Raw genomic sequence first — 15,699 nt, 5'->3', positions numbered from 1 at the left:
TTAGATATATACTCTCAAATACGCATCTTATGGGATATACTATACACATACTAAGCTTAGCATCACGGCACATATAACTTATTCTAACATTATATTATTTTTTGTTTAAAAATATTCCAAAATAATTTAAATGTGCTTACTAAAAACTCCACTGCTTGTTATTAATATCTCCATATTACTTGCAAAATATTTGTTAAAAACTCAATTCTTATATTATATTCTCCTCTCATATGTTAATTTATTGAACACGTTTGTAAACATACACGTATATCCTGTCTACCATACTCACATAAGTACACAATTGAGTCCTAAAATCGGGGAGAGCCATTATTAGGTTTTAAAACAAAACTAATTGCCAAAAGGTATCAAACGGGCATCACAAATATCTTGTTATTTTCTAAATTAGAACTTGTGATTAACTTGTTAAGAAATTTTTTGGCGAGTATATTCTTTCTTTGGGCCCAAATTACAAAATAATTTTTCCCAATAAATATGCAAAAGTGTATATTTAATTCTTTAAGTTCATATTAGGTTTTATTGTGATCCATTAATTTTATAAATTAATCAAGGAATGTTAAGGCAAATATACTATATCTAATATGTGCGTGTATCACTTGATATTCATTGTGCGTGTGTGTCTATATAGATATATTATTGATTATAATACTAATGATATCTTGAATGAGGAAAATTATTAATATCAATTTTATTGCATAAGACACCTCATACAGAAGCTTTGGTTTCAGCTAACTCAACATCACCATCACCATCATCATCATCTTGAACCTTAAAATTTATGTACTGATACCTCACAGCAACGAAGAAGAAGAAACCCAAATTAAAAGCTCCAAGCCCAGCAATGAGATAGTAGAAGTATTCCAATCTCCCAACATTCAAATCGTTCGTTAGCCAATTCGTCCGATGATTAACCATCGTCATAATGAAGGTGCTCACATAACTTGCCACACCCCAAGAACAATACAACAACGAATTCGAAATACTCCTCATGTGTTCTGGGCATTGTCTGTTTAAAAACTCAACATTTCCAATAATATAAAATGCCTTACACATACCCATTAGGATCAACGGCACGGCGAGCCACATGGCCGACATTGGCGCGATCACGAGCCTGTTAGGTTTTGAGTTAGTCGAACCCCTTCGGGCTTGTTCCACGAACCCGGCTCCCACCATGGACACAACACAGAATACTAAACCGATTCCCATTCGTTGAAGCAACGTTATGCCTCCTTCATGGTGCGTAGTTTTTCTAAGTGCTGGTACGAGGACACGGTCGTAGAGTGGGACCCGAAGGACTATGGTGAGGAAGGAGAAGACTGAGAAAGAACCTGCGGGGATTTGGAAGCTGGGTCCGAGGTGTCTGTCCATTTTTAGGGCTTGTGAGATTGTGAATATTCCTAGAAGTATTATGGAGGTTAGGGTGGGGATATTAGTTGTCCAGATCGGCAAGATTCGAACGAAACATTTCACTTCTTCTACTTGTTGGATGCTAGCTAGTCTCCATGGATTTGCTTTGCTTCGATCTGGGTTTAACTCTCCTTCCATTATTATAGCAGCTTTGTTTAATACCCTAAAAAAACAAAGAAAGAAAGTTACAATCCGTTTTGTGAGCTCAAACTTGAGTTTCTTATGGTAATCTTGCTTATCTTACTGATTCTCATGGAAGAATTATATTATTAATTGTTTTTTTCCCGCTAAATATAAGAGCTAGTTAAGATCCTAAATATGAAGATCTTAATTCACTTAGTTCCCAATTTCATAATTTTTCTTCAAATTATCACTATTGATGATATACATATTAAGGGGCATCTATCAAAGCAGAGTTTTAATATAAATAATTAATGAGGATATTTTAGAAAAATCAATACACATTTTTATAGATAATTAACTTGAGGTATTTTTTTAATTTATACACATTAGTTATTTAGCTTGAATATTAAGGACTAGATGGAAAGAGTTGGAGGTTTGCAATTCATCAATTTTTCAGGGGAAAAAATTAAATTAGCAGAAGAAAGGGAACAGAAAAGCATAGGCCGTTGCACGTTTAGCCTACGTTAGATTAATACACAGCAGCAAACTCTCGTCTTTTAACTTTACATAATTTAATATTTTATATTGCTTTTTTATTTTATAAAATAATTTTTAATAACCTAACACTACAAGTAGTTTCATTGAAAAAAATACCACCATTTAGTTTATTTTTAAAAAAATAACAATTATTAATACAAAAAAAATGATTTAGTGTTAGAGATAGAGAGAACTGAAAAAAAAAACTTTATAGATTAAAGTTAGAGGATTAAAAAAAACTACTTTTGGTCCCTAATAAAAGAGCTAGTTGAGATTAAATTTAATTCTAAATATAATACTTCAATCCATATTATCCCTCTTATTTATCCAAACTAACCCCACTGATTGCATATGTTAGAGAGTTTGCAACTTTGCATCAAAGGTAGTCTCAATCCAAATGATTTAAGAGGGTATTTAAGGAAAACCAATACATATTTTTAATAAATAGCTAATTTAACTACTTTTCCTGATCTAACCAAATAAATTAAATGAATCTTATATTAAGGATTAGAGCTAATATACTTTTACCAAGTAGAAATGGTATACCTGAATTGGTTGGTCAGAGGTAGCTTTGTCATGACGCTAGTGCCCTTTTTTAAAGGAGGATCATAGAAGGCTACTCCATCTTTATCTTTATCTTCATCTTCATCATAAGGAAGCTCAACTTTTCTCTTTCTATAAGCAGCAACAAGAACTTGAGCAACTCCAGACAATATACTTCCATCTGGCTCCACATGCACATAAATCCTCGAACCAACGAAGAAAAACACCAAAGCCAACAACGTACACAAAGTAGGGATCCCAAAACCCAGAGTCCAACTCACAGAGTCTTGAATATACATCACTACAGTTTGAGTTACCAAATATATCAAATTCGTTATAGTGTACCTCCAATTGAAGAAACTGTTGATCCCTCTCCTTCCTTCTTCTGTCGATGCATCGAACTGGTTGATGCCAAACGGGAGACTACAAGGCTTTATACCAGAAGAGCCAATGGACAATAAGAGAAACCCCAGAAGGAGAACAAGAAGATGAGTCTTTTTGGGTTTCTCACATAGGTCCTGTGCTAGTTGTTGTGGTGTACATGGTAGAGGGTGCAATTCTGGTAACCATGCTGTTAGTGTCACAACCATCATTCCCTGCATTGTTGAATGGAAATTGATTAAAGATAAAAAAGTGTACGGTTGGTCCTTTAATTTTATATAAATTTTTTATTCAACCTTTTAATATTCAATATATTTTTAATCCTAATTATAATTTTTTATGTCAAACATTATTATTTTTAAAAATTAAACTTAATAGGTCAATATTGAAGAATACTTCATCGATATTTAAAATTTCAATATCAGCAATTTTTTTTTTAATCAATAACCGAACGGTAGTATGTTGTGAGATGAATCCTATCATATATATGACCTGTGAATATTACAGCTATTTTAAAAATATTATATTTACTGGTTGATTGAACTTGAAGGGCACTTGAGTCCCCACATAGAAGAATATTCCATATATATCAAATGGAGAAATCATTTCACTGCTTGTAGTGCCCAAAAATATGATAAAATGCGCTGCTTAGATATGTTCAATGTTAATTTACTGATCATTTCTTACTTGACCTTTATATATGTAGTGCGACGCTCTGTGGACTAAAGCATGACCTTGAACAGTAACCAGTCTCACTTTTTAATTAAACAGTTAAAAGATGAAGTAATACCCGCACTGATGCAAGTCTACCATTTAGGAAAAACACTGATGCAAGTCTACCATTTAGGAAAAATACTATCTCCGATTCATAGTATAAGAGCTAGATAATTAATTTACAAATATTAAAAAAATTAATTAAATTGGTTATTTGTAATGAATAAACATTATCTTATCTAAAATATCATTGTTAAACTCCTTGACATTTGTAATCACCATAAGAATTACTCGAGAGAAAAATAGATAAATATTAAAAACAAGGTGAATTGAGATCTTATGTTTATTATCAAATTAAATTTTCAACTAACTCTTATATTAACAATCGGAAGTAGTATATACACACCACACACGCATATATACACACACACACATACACACAAACAAACAAATATAGAGAGAGAGCGAGAGAGAAAGCAGAGAGTTATGTATTATACCAGAAGATTGGGGATGGAAGCAAAAGCAATGGTGTTGAAGCGACCGACGTATGCATCAGAAATGAAGGCGCCAATAAGAGGGCCGAAGTTGCAGAGACCAGACCAAATGCTCATAATATTTGCAGCATAAACTGTGTCTATGTGAAGTTCTCCCGTCAGATACACCAGAAAGTTCGCAAACATCCCATTCACTGCCAAGGTCGCGAACACTTCATTCCCTGTACACACACACACACACACACACACACACACATTATGATTCCAAAGAGAGACGGAAAAACTAAATTAATTAAAGAGATAAGAGAGACATATATTGGGGGGGGGGGAGACCTAGAATATAAGGCACGGCCTTCCATCCGCCTGGCTTCTTGTGGGTTTTGTCTCCATAGTTATTGTTCCTATCTTCATGACTTGCCATATCTCTCACTCACAGTCGAGAAAATTAGAAAACTTTAGCATCGAAAAGACTATTTTGAAGGATGTAACCGAATCTAATGAAAGGCTTTGGGTTGAGGGAATAAGCAAGGAGATCGACTTCACGCACTGATTTATAGGAAACAAAACGAAATGAATACTATATTAAATTAATGGTGGTGGTAGCAGGTAGGTTTTTTGGTTTTATTATTATTTTATTTATTTTTGCCACTTATAAATTGCTACCATGGAGCTTATTGCAATGTGTTTCACACATAAGATATTTTGATTATGATTAGTTTTTTTCACTTCATGTATTTTGTCGTGCATGTCTTTGATATATCGGGAATATATAAGAGTTATTCAACTTAACGGGCCTTGCAAGAAAACAGTGTCTAGCTACGAAAATGAGTTAAAGTACAGTCAATGTTCTAAAATTATTTTTAGTACGATTTTCTAAAATTTTTAGTACGATTTTCTAATACAATTTCAATATTATATGAGCCTTGTATTAAAGAATAGAGGGAGTATTTTTTTTCAGAAGTAATTTTTAGGGCAAAATAGCACTAACAATTTATTTTTGGATGCTAGTTAGTCATGCAACTAAGACAATACTTTTGGGTCTTGAGAATTAATAATGGGGTTAAAATTGCACTATTTTTAAAAGTATAAGCGTAAAATTGCTCCTAAAAATATACTCTAAGAGTAATACCGCTCTGGTCCTTATTACCAACGAGTATATTAAATTGATACAACTTTTCAAATTTCTCATTGTTAAATTTTTTTCTTTTTCTATATTTATAAATCGTTCTCACCTCTTTTTCTCTTTTGAATAGAAATTGGATCGGGTTAAAATTGTAAAATTCTGATTGATAACCCTATAAGCAACTTATATTTAGGATCGTATGTGCTCCTACAAATAACTTGTGCAATGAGTACTAGAGTGGTATTGTTCTAAGAATTACTTTATGATACTAATAAGTGCTACTTAAAAAATTTGGCTCCATATTATATTAAAAAAAGTGGTACTTAGAAAATACCTTAGAGTATTAAATGTACCTTACCCTTACAAAAATTAATGAATAATAAAATTGGTTAAAGTACAAATTTAATGAAGTATTCGCAAATACACAACTAATACCATAATTTTTCTTAGGTGCAATCATTCCTGGAAAAATTTCAAAATGGTAGACAAATGTTAATGCTGTTTATTTAAGCGAATTTCCACTACTTTTTAATGGTAGGCCTCATATGCTTATCTTCTAAAAGTTAATGGACGCGTGCTCCAATTAACGCTCATGATGTTCTTGGAGCACCGTTTCAAAATTTTCATGGGCATTCTTGTCAACGCCAACTGGATTTGCATGTTCAGTTGCTTGTGATTATGTCAAGACAGAACGTTTATCTTTAAGAAAAGCTTAGGTGATTTGAATTTTGGGAGTTCATCAAGATCAAGATATGCTTCTAAGATCAGAGGATACTTATAAAAGTACTTATAGATTGCTCACCAAAGTTTTTGAATTGATGCATCTTTGTTTTGTTAGTTGTTGAAAAATAACTAATAATAACAATTATCTCTGTAATCATTAACGTCATTAATTTTTATTGTTTCAAAAATTCCCTTTAAATAGGGATATATGGATATAGATGGAAGCAATCAATTAATCTTTCATGTAAGTTTTAGTTGGAAACAAAAAAGGTCTGTTTTTAACAAGTATATGAAGCATGGAAATTGTAACTAAAATCAGTTTAGCATTTGACGAGGCTCATGCAATAAAGAAGGTAAGCCCATCAGCTGATGACAAAAACAATAAAAATTATGCAGTTAGATCTTAATGCTTCCGGACTGACAAAAATTGATCTCAAGCCCAATGTGGTTTGAGGATATTCTAACTCTTATTAAAAAAAAAAATTATATAGTTAGACTACACCATTTAATCGCCCTCGCGCGCTCGCGTACACACATATATAGATCATTTAGTACACTCCTATTCAAGAATAGATTTGTGAAAACCCGATTTGTGATAACCCAATTTTGTTCGAGCCCCACAAAAAATATTAAATAAATGAAAAAAAAACAATTTAGAGCCAAAATTAATGTGTAAAAAATGGACATTTGTCAAACTTGAACACAAGACCTCTACACTGGAATGAACAAGCATGGCCAACCAGGCTAATGAATTTAATTGAAACCATTGAGCAATAGAAAATATATATAATATGCAACCGTATATGTTTTACAAAATTTAATTAATCACATTTTAAATTAAAAAATATAAATAGTAATAATATTTAATTAACTATATACATGATTTTATTATCTATATCTCTCACACATTTTTAATTAATTATATTATCTCCTTCAATGATTTTATTTCTCAATCCTCTCATACATATGTTCATCATCAAATATTATTATGTCAATTAAGTATGCTCACACTAATTTAATTATAATAATCTCTCACATATATTTAATTATGTTATCTCTTTCAATTATAATATCCTTCTCTCTCTCACACATACAGACTATCTCTCTTCCAATAATATTTACATCTACCTCTCACCTCTCACACACACTCTATACTTCATTACTTATCCCATCACTCAAACTTGCATACTTTTTCATGCATGCCTCCATCTCATTTCTCTCCCATGCATAATGTTTTTCTATTCCATCTCTCAAACATTTGGATATGGGATATGTGTGTTAAACACACACTCCAAACTTTCTTCCTCTCCCTTTCTCTCTCAAACACCATATTATCTTTCTTTTAGTCTCTCTCTAACACAAAAATACATAAAAAAACATTAATTATCAAAGTTACTTAATTATACAAATAAAAGATTATAATATAAAATTTTTACCAAAAAAATGATAAAAAAATGTGAAAAAACTTTCAGCGGCGACAATTTGTCACCGCTGAAAGCAAGCTTCATTGGCGACAGGAAGAGTCGCCTCTGAAAGGAGATTCAGCGGCGACAGTTAGTCGCCGCTAAAAACACATTCAGCGGCGACTTGAATTGTCGCCGCGGAAAGTGTACACTTTCAGTGGCGACTTGAATTGTCGCCGCCGTAGTGTACACTTTTTTGTCGCCGCTGAAAGTTGCAGCTACAGCGGCGACAATAATAAGTCGCTGCCATAACTATTACTAGTGTGTCGCCGCAGAAAAGGCCTGACTTTCAGCGGCGACAAGAATTGTCGCCGCTGAAAGTCACATTTTCAGCGGCGACTTCCTTTGTTGCCGCTGAAAGTGGTCGCTGAAAGTCCAGATTTTTGTAGTGAAAAGAGTAATATTCTTCTTAATTCTTTCTTGAAGGTTAAGTTTGAGAAGTCCAACATATAGCAAACCAAAAGGGAAAATTAAGAATATCCTCCCTATAATAATAACAATAAAATAAAAAATGAGAATTAAAAGTCAATTGAACTCTAAATTAGGAAATATCGGATGGAAGAAAAATAAGAGAATTCAAAAAATAAAATCAAAAATCCTCATTTAAGATGATTTGCTTCTCAATTTGGGAATATTTTTTGGTACCGTTATTGTGAAAAATTAAAACAACAAAAATAAAAATAAAAAATCACAATTTGATGATAATTTGGTACTTAAATAGGAAGTTATATTATGATTCATAATTGAGAAAAATTTAAAAACAAAAATAAAAGAAAAATTAGAAAACCCTAGATGGAACCTATAAATAAGAGAGTAAGGGTTGGAGGAAGGGACCCAAAATATTTCTGTGAAAAAGGAGGCAAGGTGAAATGTTCTTCTATTATTTTATTTTATGATAATGACATGGGTTTAGGAAGGAGGGAGGAGACCTAGTAAGAGGGGAAGTCTATTGCTCATCTTCTTTCCTCTAACTAAGGAAAACCTAGGTTCTTGTGGTTATTATCACATTTGTGAGTTTAAACAATATTGATGGCTAGAAGGTTGAATCAAATATAATTTGAGTTAATCTATGTTATTATTTTTGTATTTGATTCTCACTACTCCTCTTCCCTTTGATTTTTTCTCTGTAAATATGCTCCCAGCTATTATTTCTTGTGTGTACTCATCTTGATACTTACTTTCTCCTTTTTCTTCTTTTCCATTATTTTATTTGTTTTATTTCATTTTTGTTCATGTCTTTTTGTTTGATATGTGTATTTAGTTTTTTATCAAGTTATCACATAATGTCTTCTCTGTTTTTATCCAATTGATAAATAGAGCATCAAGTATGGATTTCTGTTCCTATCTGCTGTGTTTGACTTGAATTTCATGATGAATTGATTTTAGACGTTCTTTCTTCTTATTTTCTAAAGCGCTTCTTTTTTTTTTAATATGTACTATGTGAGGTTTTTGGAACATCTGGAAGCGTCTAGATTCATTAGTAAATTGTGTGGTGCTATGGGAGTCTCCGTATGAATTCCAATGTGGTTGCACAAGTTTTTTTTAATAAATAAAAAGGAAGGAAATAATTTTGGCCCATTGTTCACAAATGAATAATAAAATAAAAAGTTCTTTTTTTAAATGTATACACATATATATAATTTCAAAATGTTTTTCAAAGCCGTGTGAGGTTTTCAGAACCTCCACAAGCTCGAACAATCATTCTCCCATGTGAAGTTATTATGGGAACCTCCATAGGGAGGCTAATTCAAAATTTCTTTCAAAAAAATATTTTCTAAATAAAAATACAAAAATTGTTTTCATGAATTAAAAAAAATGAAAACCAACAAAAAATCCTTTTTTCAAATAAATCAAATAAACTTTTTTTCTAAAAGACATCAATCGAGTGACACACATTTATACCTCTGAGCTACGTAGGCTTTGATCCTCTAAAAGGTATGTAGGCTCTAAGTTTTTATCCTAGGTCAAGTCTAAGTTTGTAAATAATTTATTTTTTTCCTTTTGTTTTTTTCTCCTTTTTTATAAATAAAAAGTTTTAATTTCTTTTATTTTTTATGGTAATTAAATTATAATAATAGGCATATTATATTTGAGTAATTGACTTAGGTAAATGTTTTCTTGAATGGGTGTTGTGAGATGCCTAACACCCTCCTTACACATAATCGACTCCCAAATCCTATCTACCTATCTAATTTTCATAGACCATTTTTTTATGTTTGCAAAATTAAACTTTTAAATTTTTAGTGGCAACTCCTCTTTCTTTCTTTTTACGAAAAGGTTAGGATTCGGATACGACAAGAGTCTAAACCCAAATAATAAAAGAAGTAAGCTGAGGCTCTAAAATTCAAGTTTCGGCATGGTTTGGGTGTGATTGACTAGAAAAACAAAAATCTTCACTTACTTGAAGTTGGAAGAAATTGTACTAAGTCACGATTATTCACCTCATTCTCTCTTTGGCAGATTTCACAAAGTTGAAGGAGCATGGCTTAAGCACGGCAAAGGAAGCAGACCTATTACATTGTAGCAAAAAGAAGGTTAAGAGCTTGGGTGAGGATGAAAGTAAAGCTAGGTCAAAGAATTAGTCTCGATCTTTTAGGGAGATGCTAAAGGGAATTGGAGGGGCAAAGCTGAGGTTGTGCATGTTGATAAAGGACAAAGAAAGAAGATCAGAGAGGGTAATTTGATCATTAAACACAAAAGATGTAATGTGCTAATCCCTAAATTCATGCTATCTACTATGGTGATAGAGTAAATCTGTAAACCTTTTACATAGAGCTTGATTGTGAAACTCCTAGGATGGTCAATTGGCTTAAGCAAAATGGAGGAAAGATTATAGAGGATAGGGGCAAGAGAGGAAGTTGTCTCTATGATTGACTTGAGGAATAGTTTCTTCATGGTGACTTTTTCAAATAGATATATATGATTATGAAGTTGCTTTTGGGGGGGTCTATGGATGATTCAGGTCATTACCTAATGGTGAGGAAGTAGAAAAGGAATTTCAATTCAATATCAGAATCAGTAGTCCTAATTGAGGCTTATGAGGAAAGAACCCTGACGGCAATTGGAAATAGAATATGGAAGACGGTGAAGGTAAATGTATCTACCTCTATGTTAACAAAAGGAAGCTATGCTAGATTAGAGTCCAAGTGAACCTAAGAGAGCCATTACTACCAAATATAATTTTTGCAGGGAAGGAATATGTAGTAGAATATGAAGGGCTCTATTTACTATGCTATGGATATGGGAAATATGGACACTTAGAGTGCGACTACAAGGAGAAAGTGGAGGAAGTGGTGGATGTGGGAGAGGAGACGATGGTGATCAGGATAGTATAGCAAAGAAAGAGAATCAGAGGAAGACTTTTGGAGCTTGGATAACTGTTAAGAGGCAAAAGAGAGCAAGAACAGGTTACTTCAGAGGCATAAATAGGGAGAAAAGGAATACGGGATCCTATTTCACTGTGTTGCATATTCAAGAGAAGGAGTAAGAAAGGGACCTGGCTGTGGTAGAGTTATAGAAGGGAGAGCTGTCGAGAAATAATCATGTTTTGGTAAGAAATTTTAAAAGAAAATGAAGGAATAGAGGGAGCAATAAGAGGCCTTTAATGAGGAGGTAAGTAGTGGAGGAAACATTGTAAATGATTCATAGTAGGAATCAGATGGAAAGGGCAAAATAGAGGGATTGAGGTCAAAAATTCATCTAATAAATTAGTTAATGGCCAGAGAAGGGTTGTAAATGGAAGAGCATGCCTCAAAGAGATTAACCCAAATAGGTTGGTTGAGGAAGAGGTGTGGAGAAAGGGAACTTTTGACAGATAGAGCTAGTAGGTGACTCCCAGATTTGGGAGGTCAGGAGGAAGGGGTGATGGAATTTAAGATTATAATAGGACTCAAGGGAAGGTCGTGATGGCCCTTGACTATGATCATTTGACTATTAGGAACCGATTGTCCTATTCCCTTTGTCTTATGATATTGAATCAAAGGATTTTGGCGCATAACTGTAGGGGAATAGGAGGGAACAGATTAGAAAGAAGCTTGAAGATGCTGATCCAAGAGACGATTCTTGATGTGTTGGCTCTCCTTGAGACAACGGTATAGAGGCAAAAAGTAGAAATTATACTAAGGAAGCTCAGCTTTCAGGATTTTATAATCATTCCTGGAGTTGGTTTTTCTATGGGTATTTGGATAGCATGGAGAGAAGAAAGTGTAAAGTTAACTCTACTACAAGAAAACAAGTAATTTGGGCATTTCTGAATTCAATTTACAAGATAGAATGGTGTGTAACCTTTTCTTATGTCTCCTAGGGAAAGGGAGAAGTAGGAATTCTGGGAAATTATAAAAAAGATTGCTGACAATAAAAATGGGCCTTAGATAGTTGTAGGAGATTTAAATGATATAAGGGGAGAAGGGGAGAAGAAGGGGAGAGCTTGTGTGAATCAAATGTGATGTGCAAAGTTCGTTAAGAGAATTGATAGTTGTGGACTCATGGAAATCTAAACCTGTGGAAATAGTTTCACGTGGAGAGGTCCCTTAATCACAGGCTATGAGTGAATCTTTGAGCAACTGGATAAAGGATTATGCAATGTTGAATTGGGAAGGTCTTTTTAGGAAGCAAGAATTAGAGTGTTGCTAAGATTTAAGTGCTCTGACCACCATCCATTGCTGCTAGTGGGAATAAGGAAAGGGTGAGAAGTGGTGAACGACCATTCAAATTTGAAGCAGCTTGGTTGACGCATGACAATTTTAGTATTGTTATACAAGAGAATTGGAGAGGGAGAGATCTTAGAGTCAATCTGGAGAAGTTTAAAGGCATTATGTACAAGTAGAATAATGAAGTCTTTAAAAATATACAATATCATATGAGGAAAATCCTGGGCATATTAGATGGAATCCAAAGAAAATTAAGTTGGAGCTGGGAGGGTAGGGAATACTTGTTAAAATTGGACAAGAAGTTGCATAGGGAGTTAGAGGATGTAACACCTTATGTTTATACCAAATAACTTATCTTGCGGAAGCATTTGGAATCATTTTTGAAGACTATAAGTTATGAAAAATCAAGTTTGAAAATTTTCATTTACGGGTTACTATTCATTGTCACCCTAAAATATGACAACTTTGAAAATTCATAACTAATTGTCAAAAAATCAAAATGGAGTGATTCCAAGTTCTATGAAAAGCTCTTTGGATAAAATTTTGAGGAAAAATAGTTTCTGGACTGATTGCCTTGAAATTCGAGCCCAATTTTCTTTGAAAATGTTACTGTTCATTTGGTCATTTTCGGATTTTTACTTTATTTTTGCCTAACTTTAGAAAGGCATAACTTTCTGCTCGGTTATCGGAATCAGGGGAACTACCCCTCATTTTAAAGAGAAAAAATAAGATCTCTTTGTTCACCAAATTTCAAAACCTAAATCACTCATTTGTTCAAATGGTCATTGGTCAAACTTTAATCCCTTTTAGTTGACTTTTTACCCCCTTTAGAAGGGTAACTTAATTGACCACTTAACATCATAGCATACTATCTTTAGCTATATTAGCTATTTCTCATCATGCTTGGACTATTCTACTCATGCTTGTATACCTCTAGCCTTAATCATACTATTGGAAACTTAAAGCATGCTTCATATTACATTCCTCCACAATAAAAAGGTTTAAAGCCATATAGAGTTACTATGGCTTACTACCTCTTCAAGTAAGAGCCAACTCCTTTCCTTTGCCCTTGGATATTGAAGGCCCTAGGGTTTGTTTAAATATTGGGGTAAGATTCTTGGGGAATCTTAGTAGCAATTGCATACATTATCAAGGTCACACAATACATTGTAAATCAAGCTACATGCATACATACTTTAACTTTATGTTCATGCTATGCAAGGACATATCATCATAAACATTCATGGCACTCAACATAGCATAAGCCAAGGCATAATTTGTATGGAGAAAACATCATATAACATAACATTCTCATCGACTTCAAAGCATAACAGGTTAGCAAAACACATAGTCATAATCATACAAAGTAAGGTGACACTCTAATATAATGAATTGCAAAAGCTACCTTGAATGCTTTCCTTCCTTTTGAACTCTTTCCTCTTGACTAGATCTTTGCCCTTTATTGTGTATAGCCTATTAGGCAACCAATGACACAACATTAAGTATCATTGCAACTTCACAGCTTAACATAACCCCTTAAACCCCTTTTTCTTGATTTTTAGGGTTTATTTTTCTAGCTTTGATTTTTGAACTTTCTTGGGCTTTTCATACATAATTTTTCATGTAGAATCCATTTATCATATTAGTTTTATGGAAATCCAATCCCTTCCCATTGAACTTGACTTGGCCGAACCATATATATAATTATACGGAAAAGGATTTTCAACAAAACTAACATGTAATCACCTAATTCTTAACTTTTAACCATTCTTAATCTTAATCATACTTCATCTAAACCATTCTCTATCATTTTGATAAAATTTGAACAGCACTTTCCCTTAGGAAAATGACTTCCCATCATCATTAAAATAGCCTAAAACTAACATACCATCATTATAACTTGAAATAGAAAAGTTGTAGAAGCTTACCTTGCTTCCAAACGACTTTCTCTCACTAGAATTCTTCTCTTTCTCTCTCTACATGAAAATTTGCAAGAGGTTTCCTACTTGAAAGGTCTTGCATGAAATGAACATGCGGGGGGTATTTATAGGCTTCATATTTTACTAATTCCACATATGCCCTTCTTGCATAAGACTTAATCTTAGCCCTCTAATTTTTACCTTTTTCCACATGCACAAATCTTAGGCTATGTAGCTTAGTATGTTAACACTTGGATGATGAGTCATAAGGGCTTATGTCATCTCTTCTTATCCACTAAGATTAATTAGGCCTTAATCAAGGTTAACTCTCTTAATTCCTTGATTAACTTAGCTAATTGCCTTTCTAGAAACTTTTGACTTTTCAAAGTTAGATGGTTAAATCCTAGCCATCCAATGAACTATGTTTGCCATGTGTCAAGATCTTATGGAAGATGGCTTAAACCTTAATCATCTTACTTATCCCTAATTAGATTTTAATCTAATTTTATTTATTATTTTCTTTTTCTTTTTTTTTCTTTTCTTTTTCCCTTTCTTGGCTAATTTAGGTGTGACATGTGTCCTTGGCAATCTGTAGGAAATTTTATCACCCCTGTTGCCCTCACAGTCCACTGAGTCTTAATATAGTACTGGTTTATTTCATCTGATAGCCGAAAAATTCTAGTACCTCAAAATTCTTATATCAACTCATTATTAATTATATCTTAGTAAAGGAAACTTTCCTGATTAATTTCATAATTTTTCTCCCTGTATAACTCCTTAAATTGTCATTTCTTTAAAAACAGACAATCTACCGATATTAATTTAGTTCTAAATTCAATTAAAGCTAACCTCCTCATCATTTAGGGTTGGAATTAATTTTATAAATTTCCATAATTCCTAAAGGAATTTCCTTTAAATTTTCATAATTTTCTAAGATCTCTAGATATTTTTAATAATTAATATTGTCTAATTTTTCTTAATTTAGCCAAAATATTAATAATTAAAATAATTTTTAATAAATTATTTTCAACCTGTATTTACTTTCTAGACCTCAAATACCATTTTACGGTATTAATTCTATTTTCTATGATTTACTAGAAATTTTTAGGATTTCTAGACACTAATTACGATAATGCCTTTTATAGACTAATCATTTTAAAAATGACAATTTGGTCCTTTTTCAGTTCTCACTTCAATTGTTGTGCTATTCATCTATCATCTATCTCACCTGGCCTTGGTCAACCCTAAATCTTTCTTAATCATGCTAAAGATATCAGGGTATGACATATTTTCCTATTTCTGGGTTTGAAACTTTGGGATGTTACAGAGGAAACCTTAAGGTAAGAGAAAGTTTTGTGGTTCTAGAAGTCAAGAGGAGAATGTATAAGAGATAGTTATAGAAATACAAAGTTCTATCACTTAAGAATGATTAATAGAAAGAAGAGAAACAAAGTGTTAATGTTAAGAAAAGATTATGAGACTTGGGAGGAAAAGCCTGAGAAATTGAAGAGAATAACAATGAGCTATTTTAAAAGTCTCTTCTCAACTGAGTATGAGGAAGAGAGAAACAATACTGGGGTTTTAAGAACGAGAAGCACTTTTCCT

General features: G+C 32.8%; 1 protein-coding gene across 1 annotated transcript; it reads right to left on the bottom strand.

Annotated features, from left to right (window-relative positions):
• Positions 1–723: 723 nt before the first annotated feature.
• Positions 724–4,638, bottom strand: LOC114759583 (protein NRT1/ PTR FAMILY 2.13-like). The gene is made up of 4 exons (XM_028948783.1): positions 4,551–4,638; positions 4,221–4,438; positions 2,632–3,224; positions 724–1,588 (listed from the first exon to the last, which is right to left on the bottom strand). Exons 1-4 carry the CDS (start codon positions 4,636–4,638, stop codon positions 724–726), a joined length of 1,764 nt encoding a protein of 587 aa, XP_028804616.1.
• Positions 4,639–15,699: the final 11,061 nt, after the last annotated feature.

Source organism: Neltuma alba, unplaced genomic scaffold, assembly GCF_004799145.2.
Source record: "Neltuma alba isolate B1F8T4 unplaced genomic scaffold, ASM479914v2 tig00010867_pilon, whole genome shotgun sequence".
NCBI classification, from domain to species: domain Eukaryota; kingdom Viridiplantae; phylum Streptophyta; class Magnoliopsida; order Fabales; family Fabaceae; genus Neltuma; species Neltuma alba.
This window is presented reverse-complemented; position numbering and strand designations above follow the sequence as displayed.

What these genes read in the sequence shown, in the direction of transcription:
- LOC114759583 (XM_028948783.1), bottom strand. Translation starts at nt 4,638, where the DNA reads ATGGCAAGTCATGAAGATAGGAACAATAACTATGGAGACAAAACCCAC. An exon ending in GGCCGTGCCTTATATTCTAG is followed by an intron (nt 4,439 to 4,550) that starts GTCTCCCCCCCC and finishes GTGTGTGTACAG; the next exon opens with GGAATGAAGTGTTCGCGACC. An exon ending in CTTCCATCCCCAATCTTCTG is followed by an intron (nt 3,225 to 4,220) that starts GTATAATACATA and finishes TCAACAATGCAG; the next exon opens with GGAATGATGGTTGTGACACT.